The 19,854-nt window shown below is 37.2% G+C and overlaps 1 protein-coding gene across 1 annotated transcript in view; it reads right to left on the bottom strand.

Moving 5' to 3' along the window:
• Positions 1 to 10,741: 10,741 nt before the first annotated feature.
• Positions 10,742 to 19,854, bottom strand: part of NFX1 (nuclear transcription factor, X-box binding 1) — a 56,507-nt gene continuing 47,394 nt past the window's right edge. Inside the window, exons 21-24 of the mRNA XM_072411893.1 lie at positions 17,989 to 18,055; positions 17,724 to 17,869; positions 16,774 to 16,878; positions 10,742 to 15,112 (exon numbers count right to left, since the gene is read on the bottom strand). Of these exons, the coding sequence (XP_072267994.1) occupies positions 15,037 to 15,112; positions 16,774 to 16,878; positions 17,724 to 17,869; positions 17,989 to 18,055 (394 nt within the window). The 3' untranslated portion in view covers positions 10,742 to 15,036. The remainder of the gene's footprint in view (positions 15,113 to 16,773; positions 16,879 to 17,723; positions 17,870 to 17,988; positions 18,056 to 19,854) is intronic.

The raw sequence follows: 19,854 nt of genomic DNA, 5'->3' as shown, positions 1-19,854 counted from the left end.
GATTTTTATAGTGCCAACATATTACGCTGCGCTGTACATTAAATAAGGGTTGCAAATGGCAGACAAATACAGAAAGTGATACAGGAGGAGAGGACCCTGCCCCGAAAACCTTACAATCTAGTAGGTGGGGGAATTTCACATACAATAGGATGGGAGATATGTAGTGGTGGGAAGTAGTGATGGTTTCAAAAGACAGAAGATGGGTAGGCAAGTTTGAAAAAATGGGTTTTGAGTGCTCTTTTAAATGAGCAGAAAGTAGGAGCAAGTCGAATAGGACGAGGAAGACCATTCCAGAGAGTTGGGGCAGGTCTAGAGAAGTCTTGTATCTGTGTGCGTGATGAGGTTATGAGTGAGGAAGTCATTAGTAGGTCACTGGAGGAGCGGAGAGTGTAAGTAAGTGGGACAAGAACTGTGGAGGAATTTAAAGGCAAAGCACAGGAGCTTGAATTTGATTCTAAGGTGAAATGGAAGTCAGTATAGAGATCTGCAAAGAGATGCAGCGAAAGAGGAGTGGTGGGAAGGATGGATGTGTCTTGCTGTACCGTTCATAATAGATTGTAGAGGACAGAGTCGGGTTAGTGGAATACCAGAGAAGATGATGTTATAGTAGTCCAGACAAGAGATAATAAGATAATAAGGAGTTTGGTGGTCTCTGGGGATAGGTAGGGGCAGATTTGGAGATGTTGTGTAGATGAAAGTGACAGGACCTGGAAATGTTCTGACTATGTGGGGTAAATGAGAGGACAGAGTCAAAGGTGACACCAAGACAATGTGCCGAATAACAGGAGGGACGAATAACAGTGTTGTTAACAGTTAGAAATATGTCAGGGGGAGAATTGGACTTGGGGGGGGGGGGGGGGGATGACGAAGAGTTCTGTTTTATCCAGGTTGAGTTTCAGGTCAGACATCCATGATAGGATTGCTGACAGGCAGTATGAGACCTTATCCAGGACTGAAGGAGATAAGTCAGGGGTGGACAGATAGATTTGAGTGTCATTAGCATACAGATGGTACTGTAAACCAAAGGAGGATATGAGAGAAGAGACTTTGTCCACAGTAACAGGGCTGAGGGAGGCCAATGATGACTTGATGAGGCCAATGATAAGGTGGAAGGGATGGATATGGTTGGAGTGGCCCTGTAAGCAGAGACATCATGTCTGATTTTGTCTATTTTATCCCAAAAGTAGGTGGCAATGTCTTGGGCAGAGGTTGTTGTGGGGGGAGCCGGTGTGGGGTTTAGGAGGGAGTCAATTGTAGAGAAGAGGTTGTGTGGGTTGGAAGCTTGAGAGGAAATAACTGCGAAATAATTTTGCTTGGTGACAGTGAGCTCAGTGTTAAAGCTTTGTAGCTTGGCTTTGTAGTCCATGAAGTCAGCGCTGAGGCCAGATTTTCTCCACTTACGCTCAGCTGCACAAACAGTCTTTTGTAGCTGTTTGGTGTGATTGTTGTGCCAGGGCCGGGGGTTGGCAGGACAGGGGCAACTTTATCCAAAGCCAAGGAAAGAGAGTGGTTTAACAGGGTGGCAGCTTCATCTGGGGAGGTGATTTTGGAGAGGGAGGGGGTTAGGGACGCAAGGCAGTTTGAGATAAAGTTGTGGTCAAGGTTACTGATATCTCTCTGCCATTGACCAGGTCTGGGATGTGTAAAGCTACGTACACACGTCAGATTTTTATCGCCCGATAATCGGCATCGGCCAATTATCGGGCGAAAATCTGCCGTGTGTACAGTCGGTGTGTGTGGGGGACCAGGGTTGGGTGAGATGTCACCAGAGAGTATCAGTAGAGAAAAAAGGTGCAGGAGCACAGACAGAGAAATCAGGAGAGTGAAGGAGCAGAGAGACAATGAGTTAGACTGGGGAGGACAGGGAGTAGTGCCAACAAAGAGACAGCAGGGTGAATAATACATTTTTACAGATAATTGCGAACCATTTGTGTACAAATGGCATAAACAATGTGGCAAACTGAAGTCCAAGAGAAGCAGTCCAGTAATATGGGTTCAAGTGAGGCTTGTAAACTTGCTGAGTTCCAGGAGTTGGAGATGATGATTCAGTCAAAGAGATGGTTTGATGAAATACCAGTTCAGAATGGCAGCAGCAGAGGATGTTTTGGAGTCAGGGTGGATGAATCAGTCCAAAGGCAGGAGATGGGAGTGGAAGAGTAAAAAGTATGCCCAAATCTGTTCCAATTCCTGTGTCAATTCCCTGGAATAATTCCATTGCATTTATAGATTGGCACTTAACATTTGGACACCTGACCAGGGTCCTAACATGACCTTGCCTGTTGTTTAAATAGAAGTGCTGTGGGCCCTGATTATAGATGGACTGATCAGAGTATAAGGAATTTGGGATATCAGTTGAACCAGGGGAGGGGTTGGCAGGGCAATAAATATCAATGCGCACTCCGCTGGAACTCAGGGATAGTGAACAGATAACTATGAGATTAAAGTTGGTGCAATATAGTCATCTACAATAGGATACACACCATATACAAGTAGATGAGGGTTGCTGGGGGAAACAATTGCATACACAGGGCTGAGATTTGGCAGAATGAGAGACGTACCATATACAATCTGCTTTTAACAAATGTAGTTGTTTTGGGACTAATAGATTAATTGCAATCACCTTGTATGCACATAAAACATAAAATAGATAAAAAGATACACAGTGACAGTCTATTTTAGTAGCCTTACACTATGCATTATTTGCTTTAATGGTTATTATTTTCTGCCATGTGCCTCTAGATGCTGAAAATACCAGTCAGTGATAATTTGAGTTTACTGAATAAATAATCCATGTATGACTTAGAAGAAGGGGTGAGCGAAGACATTAAATTATTGGTGTTAGGTGTAAAATTAGACATTAGGATCCATTTGAGAAAAAAGCAGCAAACATTTTTTTACATTTTAAAGTTTGTTATACTTTGTGCATATGCAGGAGATCAATTTAAATAATGTATACCTGTTATTAATATGCTTTTACTACAATTTATGTGTAATAACCTGCAAACCACCATATCCAACAAAAGATGGCAGTCTTTGCTGTAACATGCATCAAATGTTAGGTTTTCATGCTTTTTAGCTTAGTTAGATCAGTTGTAGCTAGAATCGACTAAATAATTACATTTATGGGGACATAATATGGGATTCTTTAAAGCACACATAAGCTGCAATCACTAGTCACTAATGCACATCAGGATCTTATCAGTAATTAATATTGTATAGAATGAGTACAATCATTGCACGTACTAATTAGACATCCAGCAGAGTAAAACACAGGATGGCATAAACTTCATGAATATATTTATGGTATGCAACACATTGGATATAATGCATCAAAAGACAAAGCACATCCTTGTGATAATGCTGTGGCTTCACTATGTGAATTGCTAAGAAGAGGTAGGGGGTACAACACCTGAACCTTTCTGTAACAGGAACTGTTCCATGGCTGGGAGCCAGAAGCGCAGTTATACATTGTGAGGGCCATTAAAAGATAGAATGGAAAAAAATCTACTTTCATATGCAAATTTCACTGACTTGAAAATGGGCCAATCTAATTCTGTAGCTATAGCGTTTAACAATTTTAAGGGAGTGTTATTTGCATACAAAATAATTTATGCATCTTATAATGCATCTAAAGTCATTAGGTGGATTATAGGCACGACTTTTTAGGATAAAGTTAAAAAACATTTAAATTAATTAAATGAAAGTGATGGAAACTATTACGGCTTTTAAAAGCTAAATAATCAATGTGTTGGGCTTTAAAAGGCTATCCAACAGAAAATCTTATGTATTTCTGTGACTTTAGTTGGGCGTTACATTATCTGATTTCTGTTCGAAAGATTGCTATACCACTTTATATTCATCATCTATGTCCTGATTGCAAATATTCTAACCAAAAGACTGATTTAAATAGCCATTTCATATATTGTAATACATGTTGAGTTGGCCAGCTGCATCAAAGTGTCATTTTTTTTTGTCTAATCATAAAATTAACTTTTATGATTAGACAAACATAGTTTAACATAAACTATGAAATTAGAAGAGGCATAGGCGTCTGATTCTGTAATAAAGGCAAAGTGAAATTTTGAGCAGAAAGAGGGCCTTTACATGATGCTTCCAAGGGCTACACTATAGATACACATTCTTTAAATACAGGTGTGTGGGATGTGTTACAGCTGTACTTATACTTACGGTATTAAAAAACAGAAAAGCAGTGTACAGTGTACTATGGCACCACAATATATTGTTGTGGAATTGATTTTTTTTTTGCTTTTAGAAGTTACAGATAAAAAAGCACCGTTATCTGATTATTTGTTAGTTTTACCAGCAACTTATGTGTCAATGAGGGCTATGCTGTCCTCTAACTGCTCACCCCACCTATATAGTTTATATTGCCTAGGATTCAGGAAGGTCGAAACTGTTCCCCGGAAGTATTTCCATCTTATTTCTTCTCCTCCCCTGTAGCCCACAGACCCCTTGTTGCTCGGTCTAAGTGGTGGCATCTTGCAACACTGGCACAGAATCTTACTTTCACAATGTGGGCATCTTTCTAGTGTTTCTGCTGTAGCAGTCTCTCCCTGCAAGCTGATAAGTAGAGGAATAGCTTGGAATCATTGACAACTATAGTCATCTATAAAAAATGTTATGTGCTAACAATTGTAGTAGTAAAAAAACTCTACTGTGACTGCTGGTAAAAAAAAGAAAAAATTCTTTTTTACCTTGATAATTGTAAATATTAAAAAAGGACACAGCAAAATGCTTTTAGTTTTAATCAGTCTAACATTTGAAGACACATGGCAGGAGGTTATTAGTCATAGTTAAAAATACTTTAAAAAAATGCAGCTTAGGAAACAATATGCATATACCGGTGTCATCATAGTTGTTACCCTAGTTTTAAATGATGTAATGTTTACAGAGCCTTGTTGGATTCATGCTCTCTCCCCTCACACCTTCTGTATAGCTCACTGTAATAGTCTCATGTCACCTCGAGAAGACAGACAACTAACCTACATGATACTAAATGGGAGTGGATGTAACCACCCTGCAAGGAAAACAAATATTTAAAAAAAAAAAATGGAAATATAATTCTATTATCTGGAGACAAAGTGCTCCTCTGTCCTCTCAAACAGTCCAGTACCTTCAGGGCATTTTCAGCAAGTTCTGGCCAGTAGTTTACAATGGGCACCCATAATGAACATGGGATCCTACTCAATTTGCTTATAATTAACTGGTAGCTGGGTCTGGCCCTGTTGCTTAAATACTATGGATAAGGCTGATCTTGCTGATCCTAAAGGTGACGCCAACAGTAGAAAAACACAAATAGTGGAGGCATTCTAAATGAAAATCCACAAAGTCCCCAGAGCCTGTTCTTGTCCAATATTGAGGTGGTAGGTGATCTCATTCCAGGGTGTAAGGGTGTCCCAGTTCCATTTTTTTTGTCAGGCAGCTGACATTGGCATTGCATTTCTGTCAGGCTAACCGTGGCAATAAGAGCGATGAGAGTATGTGAAATTCTCCTGCATGGCAAAGCTTGTCCTGGAATCCAGGGTATTTTGACAAAAAGTGACACTTTGAGGTTTAGTGAATGGTGCTCCCTCAAATATGTCTCTGACACTCAATACTTTTTCCTCTTTCTGCTATTCAGCTGATGTTTGTCAAAAATTGTAGGGTATAGTCAAAATACAATGTAGACTTTTCAGTTTTTTATGTTCATGCCAGAATTAGTAGGTGACAGGGGCAGTAGGTGCATAATACAAAAGGGGAAGAACAGGCTGCTTTGTGCCTGGGAGGATATAGGGGTGATTTAGCGAACTTAGCTTTAGCGAATCAGTTATCTCTTGGAAGTAATATGATTGTATTGGCTGTAGAAAATAAAAGACACACCTTCCCCCTCCCCTTTCTTGTGCAGCCTTACCACCACTATGTCCTGTACAACAATACGTATAAACTGTACACTCCAAACCAAAAATACATTAAGTGGAAAAACAATGAACTGGATATCCCACCATAAAAAAAAAACACACTCTTTCTCACATAGATTAGTCAGATTTTTAATTAGCTCCAACACAAACTGACAATATAGCTCTCTCTCTTTTGAAGGAGGAAGGCTTGTCTGTTCTTTCAGATTTTTGACTCTCGGGAACCCATTCGACCAGGAACAAAGGTTTCACAATACTTTACAGTTATAATATGGTTGAGCGCAATTTGCTGGCTTTTGACTCTGATTTTTGACTCTCAGGAACCCATTCAACCAGGAACAAAGGTTTCACAATACTTTACAGTTATAATATGGTTGAGCGCAATTTGCTGGCTTTATTTGTGAATTTATCTTGACACCATGAGATGGTAGATCTAAATCGTATTCCTATAAATGAGTATATGTTTAGTATCATTTGAGGAGATTGTTGGTAAAAGGCTTCAAATGGAACACAATTTTTTGGGTAGAGTGTCAAGAGTTAGAAAATCCTGTGTTTTACATCTATCTTTATCAGTGTTTCCCAAAATTTATACACGGGGGAAGCATTTGAAATAAATTTCAGGTCCTCAGGGAACCCTTCCTATATTTACGATATCCACAACCCACAATACATTTGTGTGATGGTCAGTGGGAAGAATGTCTCTTACATTGCTGGCCAGTGGGAAAGCTGCCACCCTTTCAAATAGTCAAAAAGATCATTGGTGTCATTTAAATTGACCTGAGAGGCAGAGACTGCTCATTGCTTAAGTAACTCCTAGTAACCTAGGATGGAACCCTGGATGAGAAACACTGAACTATATATTCCTAGTAGGGATTGACCAGTCACTTCTGCTTTGGTCAGTCTTTACTTCACCAATTCTTTGTGTATTAAAATGATTGTTCATATCTTGCCCTGGAGATCCAACATGAAGGAAGGGAATATCTCTAAATACTGTGAATAGGCTGCATGTTCTTTGACACATTATTGGTATTAAAGCATGTACAAAATTGCACTGCAAATATAACTTTTACAATTACAGTTTATCATTTTACTACAGGCTTGAAACACTTCAAAAGTAATTAGGATTTTATTTCAGTCTTAAGCCCACGTGAATCACGATGGAAAATATGCATTTACTACACTAATGGAATAGTAATTTCCACTACAGCAGATTCTGATGGTTGCCATGGTTACCAGAAAAATATTAACGGAATGAAAGGTTAAAAGAATAGGGACACAGGGGGTCTCATGATGTATATATAGAGAAAATCGGGTTTTATTTACTTCCACTTTTTATCAGTTTTTATAACTAGAATAAAATCATTCTTTTATCACTTAACCTAAGAAGCTCTTGGGAATGTTATCTTATCTAAAAATAACTGAATAAATTGAAAACATGAAATAAAAATAGAAATAATAGAAGCATGAACAGAAATTATATTAAAACAGCAAAATGCAATACTATGGTTCATAAATGACCAGCTGTGCTGTGAAATGACAGAGGAGCCACTGCTGAGAACCATGATTTGGGCATAACGCTTCTATACGGTATTCTCCTAAACATGATAAGATAAAATAACATAAGATGATGGTTACTATATTTAGAACTGACATAGTGACCTGGGGGCTAACATCTCATGAGTCAGCACTACCAAATGCAATTAATTCCAAAGTCTAATTTGCTCCAATAATTACAGAAACCATATTGATTTTATTAGTTAAGTTAAATAAAATTAAAAAATCCAAATCCACATAATATAGACAAGAAGAATCTTTAAGAGTCTATCTTCAAAGGGGCTTCAAGTAATTTGTAGTTATCTAAGAGCAACTGGGAGTATAAACACTTTGGTTAGTAGTATATAATGCACAGCACATGAAGTGCAGAAGTCAGAGCTACATACCCTACAACATGCCATGCAAAAAGAGACTATGTAACGCACAGCATAATCTTATTAAATACAGTGGTTAGGAATATGTACTGTACAACAGTACATACATTGCAGTCATCACAGGGCAGAAATCAGCAGTCGGAACTGTAATTGCATATCACAGCTTTCAGACTTTATTATTCAGAAGTTAGTCCTCGGGCTGGTGGTCATTCTGTTTGTAAATCTTATCACCTCTGACCACTGATGCCTGAAATGTACATGCAATGAGAGATCACAGGAATTATTAACTGTATTGTACAGCATAGCATTAGGTGACCAGGAATTTGCAATGTGCAGCATATCATAAATTTACAAGTCAACAGTAATGCATATTACAGTGATTGTCAATAGGGGGAAAATGCCTCCTTACATTGATGTCAGTGGGTTAATAACCTGAAGGTAAAGAGACTCTCCTTGTCTCAGGCTGGTAGTTTTGGCTGTATCAACACTAGAATTGTGAACTTCTTAGCAGGGTATTATTATGCCAGTAGTGTTTTTAGCAATCTGGGTATTGCAGCCTCAGAGAACCAAGACAGAAATGCGGGGGAACGTACTGGAAGGTATGTGCCTGCATCTAGCGTAGACTCGGTACTCAAAGCTATCTGGAAAGTATTTTGTGCAAAATTTTAGGAATCCTGAATGGTATACTCATTACCATCTGCGAGCAGAAGCTTTGGTGTGCTGCTTTGCATATATTGAAAATGTACCTCTGAAATGCCAATTGTCACATGTCCCAAGCAAATATAAAAAAAAGTGTCCAGAGCAATTGAGAGTATCTGTGTAGAATAAGCAATGCATTTGTTGGCACCCCCTAGAACAGTTTATAGATAACTGGCACCCTCTATAACAGTTTATAGATAACCGGATTAGAGGGATTTTTCAAACTAGCCATTTTCATTAATTAGTACCACACATGTCCACATTGTGTAACAAGTTGTCTAGTCCACTTAAATGGAGAAAAGTAATTATTCTGTTTGAGATCTAGTGAGATTGGGTAGTTTGAGATGATCAAAAGGCAACTTGGAAAAAAAAACCGAGATAAGCAAAAGAGCATCTCTAAACAAACACAATAAATCTGGAAGCAAATAGACTACAGCATCAGGCGTCCACAGTGGGTACCACTCCTGTAACATAAGAACAGGCAGAGATTACAATTCACACAGGTTCTCCAAAATTGGACAAAAGACGATGAAACATTTGGATGGTAGAGTCAAAACTTTGCTTCAACAACAATAAAGTATGGATCCATCCTGTTTGTATGAAGAGTTCAGATTGTTGGTGGCGTAATGGTGTGGAGGATATTTCTTGGCACACTTTAGTCCTTTAATACCAACTGAACATCATTTAAATAGTCTACCTTAATTCTGTTGCTGTTCACCCCATATTGACTGAAGGACACTTCTGATGGCTACTTCCAGCTGGATAATGTACCATATCACAAAGCTCAAATCATCTCAAACTGGTTTCTTGAACATGACAATGGCTTCACTGTACTCAAATGGCCTTTATGGTCACCTGACCTCAATTCAAAATGGTACCTTTTTGGTAGAGTGAGAGATTCAAACCATAAGTAGCCAACATATCTGTAGCAACTGCTTGATGCTATCATGTCAGTATGGACCAAAATGTCAAAGGAATATTCACAGCTTTTTTTTTTTTTTTTTACTCTATGCCCTGAAGACTTACAGGAGTTCTGAGGGCAAAAGGGAGTTCAACCCCTAAAGTTGCAAATAGGAGGTTTAGGGCCCATGGACTGTAATCACCTTCCCTTGACGCAGCTGGAAGAAAAAAAAAAATCAACCCCAAAATTGACAGGATAGTGAGAATGGTAAACACAAAGACAAGGACAAATTTCAAGGAGATGCAAACTAAACTCCAATGTCAAGGTCCATCAGTAGGCTTGGTGTATCTTATCCTCTGCTCCTGCCCATACAAATTGTCAGTAGGGACCCACAACTTTCAGATGTAGAAACAGATATTCAGCATGCCTAAAAATATTGTATACCCGCAGCAGCTAGATTAGTTACATGGTAATTATGAGGCATCTGGTTTTCACTAAATAACTTTATTTTTATTTTTTTAGATGTGTGGTGACAGGATCACTTTCATACTTAACTATAGTGACAGGATATTCAGTGTATTACGTGCATTTATCTCATTTAGTACTTTTATTCACCATTTCATTTTGCTTCGAATGTTCTTTTTGTCGGCATAATGTAGGTCATACTGACACCAGAAATTGGATGTTCCAGATTTAAATGTATTTATACCTAAATCATTCAAAGCGCCTAGATTGCACACACTATATCTCTATTTAATTTTATTGTGATTTTAAAAAACGATTGACTGCAGCAAAACTTATATATGTGTGCAATGAGCTCATCCAGATTCGCTAGTCAGTTTATAGGTAGACATTTGTGCACAGGATACCATGTGTTTTGTTAGGACAGCCTGTTCATTTGAATTGACTGTCATTGTATCCTACTGCAGCAAAATTGTACTTTTTTTTTTTCCCAGAACACGACACACTACTACTGAATGTTCATAATAAATAGTACCCCATGGGGCACATGTAACATGTGTTACTGTGCATTGCTGTGGTACAATAATGTGAACCAGCAATAAAACCTTGCACTTCTGAAATCTATCAAGCAGTAGTCACCAACTGCAATAAATAGGTTAGTTATCCCAGCACTGTAAAAGACCTAAAATGTTTTACAAATTTAATTAAAAGTTAGAACTTAAAAAATGTAATAGTATTTTTCCTTTAGGGTTCTTTTGGACCTGTAGCTGCATGTTCCTTTAGTGAGTAACAATAACATTAATTTACATCAAAATAAGTCAGTCATTCTGACACTCTTTCATTTAGAAGGCTGGTCTTTATTTGAATTGTAAATCATCTGGAGCCATCAGTTGAAAAATATCTGTAAAATATTTAGAAAGCATTTTGTTTTAAGGAGAGGGATGAAGGTAGCCCTCGCGTTTACTTAGCACAGCATATTTAAAAAAATAAACCAAAGAAAAACAATATAAGCAGCAAATTTCACAGTCACATGGATATGGTTTAGAAAACATTCATTTTGTTCAATCTGTACATAAAGCACTGCATGTCTGACACGAACATTGGGACAGACATGTTCACCGGTCACCTAGGACATCTCGCAAAAGCACTTTATCTGTCCTGTTGTTTTGTATAGTTGTACCCTGTTCATTAAAGAGGTCTTATACAGCTAAATGATTTCATATCCAATATGTTTGTCTTTTGTGTCATAGTAGGCTTATCCTGAAACTCAGCACAGCAGCTGGGGTTTTACAAGAACTTTAGGATCAGGTTTTAAAACAACACTAACTGTATGGATAATCTGAATTGTATTTACATTACAAACTGTACAAGAAAGCCAAGATCAACTTTTTCTTCTGCCACTTCAATTCAGTAGGTCTGAACAGATAATTAGTTCTCCTAATAACAAGAACTGTATAAAGAGATTCTTTTTCTGCAATGACTAATTAGTGTTCTGACAGCAGACCATAAAGGTTTTCCATAGTACAGTTATAAAGGATCTTGTTAATAGCTGTTCCCAGTTTTATCACTGAATAAGCTGTACCATCTTAGTTAAAGCTTAAAGTGTACCTAAACAAAACAAAAATAAAAAAAAAAAACTCACCTTTACCTTTGCAGATCCCTCCAAAACTTGGGATTGGTCTAAAAAAATTAGCAATAGGTCTGCTAGGATTACCCTTTGTGGGTCATCCTCTTTTCTTCCCACACTAGCAACCCATTTCCATTTCACAGCTAAGCAGGCTTCCAACATTTTTGTGCCTGAAGTACAAGAAGTGGGACCAACCATTTTCTTTAATGGCAGGAGGGGACTCTACAAGTGTGAGGGGAAAAAAAAGGTAAGGCTGCAGTTCGGCTTTAAAAGAATTTGTGAGGAGGTCAAAGGTACTATCATCAAACTCAAGCTGAAAGCAAGAGAAAGCCTTCTGCTTTTTCTAATGTACACTTTAGATTTACCAATGCCCCATGTGTTCAAACATTATAGGTTATCTTTCCTACCCACCATAAAAAGCGTTTGCCAGCTAATGACTTTCCCAATGTTTTAAAGCTGTGTTACATGCAATTCTTAATCCAACCACTGTATAAAATAATTCTATTAAATTAACCAAGCTAGAAAAAGGGATGTGTTTTGGGGTTTTAGTCAGTATCAGAAAGGGAATTATAAATCATTTACAAATGTAGGGTAATACTTTTGCAGCGTAATAGCAAAACTATCATCAAAATGGCAAAACCTTTAATTGCTGCCTCTGGCCATTGTTGGGCATCACCGAAACACAACATTTATATCTTTCAATAAACATCTGTTAACTCTGTATATTCAAAATTATCTTTTAGAACCTTGTACATAATGCTGGATCTTGGATCTCTGTGTTTCTACACTTGATCTATTAATATCTCCACTGCAGGTATCATATACAAAATAGTATTTATTTAGAAATAATCTGCTAAAAAGTGATTTTGTGTTCTCTATAGTCCTGAAGCACAGGGAGACTGACTGGCAGAACCACAGTAAAACAACACCGTAATACAACGGAACTCAACAGCCAATATCAGAACGCACAATGAACCAGTTTTTCGGTTCACGTGAACGTAATCGTTTAATCGCTGGTAAACCACCAAAATTCATTTACAAATATGCCAGCATGGAGCCTCAGTGGCTGCACATCAGTAAAGAGATACATTCAGATGAGCCATCCTCCTAACTTGGCATGGAAAATGTACAGCAGTTTCTTTTTTTTAAAACACTGCCAGAACAACATTTGGCAACTGATAACAGGGCTAATGCTACTTCAAAATGGTCCTGAACAAGGGTTTCTAATTTTATGGTGTGCAAACTTAAAAAATCTTTTGGACTCCAGATGGCTTTCACCCAGCCAACTACTGTGTATATGTCAAGGCAAGAAAAAAAAAAAACAACTAAAAAAAAGTCAAAACGCTATCGGTTTAATGCCATGGGATCTGTAAATTAGTCATACAGCTTTAAACTTTTTGTTAAGGCTTTGTGAATTGAATCTTTACTCACAACTATTATGTGAAATCCTAGTTTCACATCTGAAAATTTGCAGACACAATGACATGGCTTTTTGTGGCATGTCCCATTGAGGTGTATTTCACCTGCACGTAAAGCAGGTCTAAACACAGCCCGTTTTATTTGCCATCCGAAAAGCAAGTACAGCATTTGCCAGAAATGTTTGTCCACATGAACCCTTAATGTGATAATTGGCAAAAAGTAAAAACAATTGACATACCATCACAGTTTTTTAGACACAAGGAAAAACACTCCTAAGCACATGTCTATTAACTGAAGATAAGTTTCCTATTCACCAACAAACAGCACATTGATCCCTTACAATAAGGGACAAGCAGCAGCTTTTTGCAACACGCTTTGCTTGTACAGACTTTTAATAAATGCTCAGCCCTTCCGTACATTCTACAAACAGGCATAAAGCAAGGTATATATAATAATAAAATTCTAATAAAATGTTTAGCATTACGCAAATAAATCATTTTTGTTTTGTTCCATGCTTAGTTGCTCTAAGCATTTCATGAACGGTTTTAAAGCCTCTGCCTAAGAAACAGCTATTACTGATCAGGAGAAAAAACTCGTACTTCAACGTGAAGGCCATGGTGCCAAAACACACCCTGGGTTGCTTTCCTTATTTTAAACTGTTGTGGGGAACACATTGAGGAGTGCCATGATTTGGCTTTATAATGGCCACAGCAGTACTAGCTAGTCTGCTGAGAATAATTTGCCACTGGAGGCCCCAAGAAAGATACTAAACTAGGGTGTGATCCTACTACACAGGTTACAGATTTGCCTTTTGTTCCTAGAAAATAACCAACGTAAATTGACAGTATTATTGGAAAAAATTGATTTGCTGATCCTAATTCCCATTGGGGCTTCGAAAAAGTACAGGAAAGCATTTATAGGGCATTTATATGTAATTTAGATACTTTGATCAACAAGCAGTTATGAATCTTTTTTTTTTTTTTTTCTCTACATACCAATCTTTTTGTGACCACTTAAATCCACCTAAATCTGATGGCATATGTACTTTTATATTATAATATTCGTGCATCCATAAATCTCACCAGTTTTTATACAGTTACTGAAATTCAGAATTGCAACCTAAAGGAAACAACAAGTTCAACATACCTATCAGTAGCCTCGTGATTACCTTTAGTTTATTACCCTACTGCTCTGTTTAGCAATAGGATCTGTAGAAAAAAAACAGTACTTCTGTGTATGGTGACTCTCTCCATAAACAGAGCTGGGACAATCACAAAGGAAGTCGATCACCCAGTGTAACCTAATATTTCAGTGCCTCAAGGCACACACAAGCTTTCTGGGTGGCTTATCAAAGAAGTGTAACAGTGAAATTTGTGTTGCAATACAGTGAATCTATTGCATAAGCAAAGGAATAATATGTATGCAGCATATTATCTTTGTTGCTGCAAAGAATTAAATTGTTTTTGGTATCTAAACAATTTTCAACAACTTTAATGTGATTGACACGAAATTCCAAAACCATGTGGTCTACATTTTCATACAGAAGCAGAAGTGTTTTAACATGGATCACTAATAAAGATGAAAGTTTGGAAAAAACATCCAACAGGGTACTTTAGTTCTCTCTGGGTCTTAGATGCAGTAATGTTTCAGTTCCACATACATAAGCATGTACATTGATTAATGAGGTAAAACGGTGGATTCTGCAGCACTTAAAAGGGACTTTTAGGTAGTTGGAATAGGTTGTGGCAATCAAATAATTAAATATTGATTCAAAATGTTTAGAACAAATGCAATTTAGTGACAGCTTGGAGCCTACTAACATCAGCGGTCTAAAACATCTGGCACAAAGACTTTACATATTTTGTTGCCGAAATGGCTAAATAGATCATGGGAAGCATAACCTAGAATGGTATGGTGATACTTTTTTTCAGACTGCAAGATGTTCTGATTTGTGCCAATATCATTGCTGTATGCTTCACAAGACAGTGGCTACCAAAAGCTCAACGTGAAGACCTCACAGCTTTACAGCCACAAGCGCAGGTACACAGACCTCTTTCGGTAATTGAATACACAGCAACAGTTATACTAATCTTGCACATCAAAATAGTCTATTACAGGTTCTTCTCTTGGTGCTTTTTGTGTGCCACCGTTTCCTCCGTTTCTGGAAAAAAAAATAATACAAAAATAAAGCCTTATAATGGTCCAAACAAGTGGCTGCAGATTTAAATTCTGGACTCAATATCTTTGACATTAAGCACTCCCCAAGGCTAGCTACCCTAGGGGTAAAAGCAAGGGTCAGGGGTGGAAAAACCACTAGCTAGTTACTCCATGTGAATTTTGTGTACACTTTTATATTTTTTAAATGTAAACTCTAACAACTGGGCTTTCTTTTTGTATGTTCAAAAAAGCTAAACTGTTTTATGTTTTCATGTGTGAAAAAATACCTGTTGAACTTTTTTGAAATTTGTTTGGCTAAAAATGTCTGTTTTTAGCAATGTTTACTGTTATCAGTTACAACATTTCCAACTACCTCTATGCTATAGATGCTATATGCTATAAAAGGCTTTAAAACAAACAAAAAAAATAAAAGAAAAAGAATGCTTTAACTATTAGTTTTTGTTCTTTGGTTTATGCTCCGTTTTCTGAAATAGTGCCTTTCAAAAGGGGAGGCACTTAGCAATACAATAACAAGCTATACCTAAAGGTCACAGGCCCCACTTCATATGTGAGATAGAAGAGGGGAGAGACAGTCTCAGATTTGTACCACGAATAATGTCCGATTGTTTTTATCAGGGCAAAGCAATTCGCGCGTTTTTACTATATGTGTTTGCTCTTTTTACTATATTTTACTATGTGCATCATGGACATAGTAAAATCTACGTGGGTCCAAACTAAACTAATATTAACAGAAGGCTCGCTGTAATCAGGAAGTAAATCCTCCCTAATCAGAAAGTGAGTAATACGGGGCTCAGCAAGGGTTACCATTATGGGATCACCGCCTGTTATGCCAAACATATTCCGTAGCCTTCCGTTACCTAGGTTGCTTCATATTCTTCATCTACAACGCACACTCTTTCATCCCCTCTTTAGAAGAATGGAGACTACCAATGTCAACTGGAAGAAATATTCAGATTACCTGCTCTGCCTTCACTCTCCTGATTTTCCTGATCTGAATGATTTTGTGTTCCTGCTGGTTTCTACCTCCATGTTTCCAAATACCTTAAGATTCTTTTCATGATGTCTGTATACTAGACCCCCATAAGCACTCAATACAGAACCCCTAGAAAAAGAGCCTAATACATAGCTAAAACAGACATGCATAAAAACTTACATCTGCTACAGGAAATGTAATTCAGTTCATCCAGTCTTAAAGATTAATACATTTCCATTATACTGCCTACTATTCTGGCAAGTGGTGAATTTGTTTTCAATATAAGCTTTAAAGTCCAACTAAAATGTCATATGATTTTAGCGCTTTAAAATCAGCAGCCTACTATGTGTGCCTTTTGTGCTGCATATTCATACACCTTTTATAATCAGGCAAGTAGAGATCAAACTATACAAATGGTACCTATTTATACAATATCTACCTGGATAAATATTTATTTCTACAACCAAAGTTTGGTTTTAAAAGATCTTGCAGAACTTACATACTCATAGCGAACTGAATCAACAGAAAAGTGGAGTTAATTCAAACAATATACAGAAATAAATTCAATTAGCAAGTACCCGATTAGATATATGTATTTTAAGTCTGTTTAAGCTACACTTAAAATAAAATAACCCTAAACAATTATAGTTTCTCTTTAAAAGAGGTCTTACCTATCAGACAGAAGCCTGTAGTGAGCAATAGGTGGAGGAGGTTTGGCCTGACTCTCTCTTTCCAGTACAGTCATGAGGGAGATATTTGGGCACGCAGATTTTCCTCTAAAAAAGATTGTTGGAAATTAACAGCAAATAAATAATAAAACTGTTCAAAACAAAAACTTCTTGCACAAAAAAAAAAAAAAAAAAAAAAAAAAAAAAAAAAGATTCCAACTGCACAGAGTAAGCACAGACATGACTGGATATAAACTAAATGATGTTTATGTAGACTCACATACAGTGTTGTTAGTAAAGCTGAAAAGAGACCCCGCTGACAGACGGGATCATTCTAAAGCACCACATTGAGATATTTTTCTGTGATATATGCCCCTGCTTGTTCGTGTGTATTTTTCTGATGTTTGCTTTGTTCCTGAAAGCTTGCCCAAAGTAATTTATTTAATACTAATTTCAGACCTTTATGATACATGTTTTTGCATTCACTGTTGTCACCACTGTTCACCACTATAAATCTGCTAAGACCAGGCTGTTAAAAAAAAAAAAAAAATAATATATATATATATATATATATATATATATATATATATCCATAGACAAAGAAAGCATGTTCCTAATCCAACATCCAAAAGACTGTAGATCTTGCCTGGTCAGTGAACAGGTCACTGGGATTCCTGGGAGAAATATTTTAAGCTGGACTGGACTTTGCTTGACTGATTTGTACTATATCTCAGAAAGAGGCCTGTACTGTGCATGTCCACTCCGTGCTCCCTTTGCCTCCCTATAGGCACAAGCATGTTCATTTGTCCAATGTAAGTATGTGCACTTGTACCACTATGGTTTGTTGGAAAAAGTCATATTTCATTTGTAGACAGCAAAAGAAGTTAAAGCCTTTTGCCCCCTCCAAAAAACTTGTTTTAACAGGGTTACATTAAAACTTATATTGCACTTACTTTACAGCAGTGATGACAACATTCCGCTTGGGTTCACTGTCATAGCTCACACTCTCAACTCCATAAATTTCTGCTAGGTCATGGATAATCTTACGATGGTCTCGATTCATTGGGGGGAAACAATGGCTTTTTTTGGTTTGTTTTCCCTAAAATAAACACAAAATAAAACCAAAAAAACATGTTGCAAAAATGGAATTTGTAGGTGTGGTTTATCCAACCATTTCAGAACAAAACACTGAACACTATTCAAGGACAATAAACAAACCTTGTTTACAGCATCCACAAGTGCTTTTATTTCCTTCTCGATCTCAGAGACAAACTTCAGATCTTTTCTGTAGATTACAGGATCATCAAAAAGTTAAAAGAGCAAGAAGAAAGCTACAACTTTGTGTATATATAAAAGCAAATAATATGTACATTCCTACTCTATATATTCTATTGCCCGATTTCAATTTTACTTGTAACACTGCCACCGTCCCTAAGAGAGTTTAATTATAAGTTTCAAAAATATCAAAGTATGGGACTTTAATGGCAAAATATCAAAAAATTATCATATCACCTACGTGCATCACAGATGATGGCGGTCTCCCTTTTTTCTGAACTACATCTATTGGTCTAAAAGGACAGCGATTTATCATGGATAAATAGATGCTTTAATGGCAGTCTTCTGAAAACTTCAAGGGACAAACACTAAAAATTAAACATTATTGTGGATGATTAATTTGGGATATCGCCATCTTTGTGTGTTGTGGTTTTAATTCCGCTTTCTACCTGCCTCCATACCAGGTGACAAAGTGCATCCAAAGTTGAATAGCTTTTGTGCTAACACACCTATTAGCTGTACTAATTACATCCCTGAGGAAGCAGACAGTCTGCGAAATGCGTCAGATGATCCCTACATATGTAATGTGTACAATGTATTCAGCTCATGTATGTTATGATGTTATTTAACTTTCCCTAAATTTTCACAATGGGAAGAGGCATGTATGATTTTAAATACCATTTTTTAAAATGATGTAAATAAAATATGATAATTTAATGATATTCAACTGCCGTCCCATAAGTCCAATACTTGGATATTTTTGATACTTATGAATGTACATTCCTACTGCTAAAAGTGGCCACAAATATTAAATGTGCTGCAAGATGAAATAGACCTTCTCACATAAAAAAGAAAAATTAATGTTCAACTTTGCTTTCCCAAGCCCAAACATGCAGACTATATTTATTGTGACCAGACCACAATACCAAGTATAAAGCTATCGCTACAGAGATAATTACCCTTTTCACCCTACTTTGCTAATAAAATGATTGTCCAGTTGTCACGCTTGCAAAAATGGAAGTAATGTAAATACTGTTGTAGGAGAATGGTGCAGTTAACAAGGGTGGGGTACACTAACTAGTCACAGAAATGTAAACAGCACAATTGTTGTGTAATATAGGCTATTTAATCGTAATGGGAGAACACTGCGTTATGAAGGTATGTAAAACACATGCCTATGTGCAATTCATTAACCTATAACCCTAGCTGGATCACATCTGGGTGTGAAAACAACATGGGAAATCTATATTTCTTGTCTTGCCATCTACAGAACTCTCATAAGGAAACTTTACCAATTACAGGTAGTGTCAAGCGATACCCATCCAGTCTATTGCGCTATCCCACCTCTTATCACATTGTAAGTGACCAAGAGAAAGGTAAAGGAGACATGGGCCAACTTCTGACAATATCAAAAACAATCTAAACATTTTAGAGCGCCCTCAGATTTAGAAAAAACAAGTATCTAAAGATTATATATGTAATGTACTCTGTCCTGGTTCTAGAAAACCCTGCTGGTCTGGTCATTGACCTGGGATGAGTATACAGCTCAAGTTTACAGCTAATTGTCACACAACTTGTCACACTATCACATTATTATTTGCATGTTTGTTTTAGGTGACAAACAAAAGACAACTTTCCTAATTTTTCAGCGACTGTTCCAGTGCAATGCTACATGAAGACACCAAATAGTAAATGCTTGTGACTTCTGTTAGAAACATCCAACCTTTCAGATGTAATAAGAGTACTCAGGCATGAAAAGCAACACCTGTGTATATAGAGGCCATGCTATAGGCAGGTACAGCTACATAA

The sequence above is a fragment of the Pyxicephalus adspersus genome, chromosome 5 (assembly GCF_032062135.1).
Source record: "Pyxicephalus adspersus chromosome 5, UCB_Pads_2.0, whole genome shotgun sequence".
NCBI lineage: Eukaryota > Metazoa > Chordata > Amphibia > Anura > Pyxicephalidae > Pyxicephalus > Pyxicephalus adspersus.
This window is presented reverse-complemented; position numbering and strand designations above follow the sequence as displayed.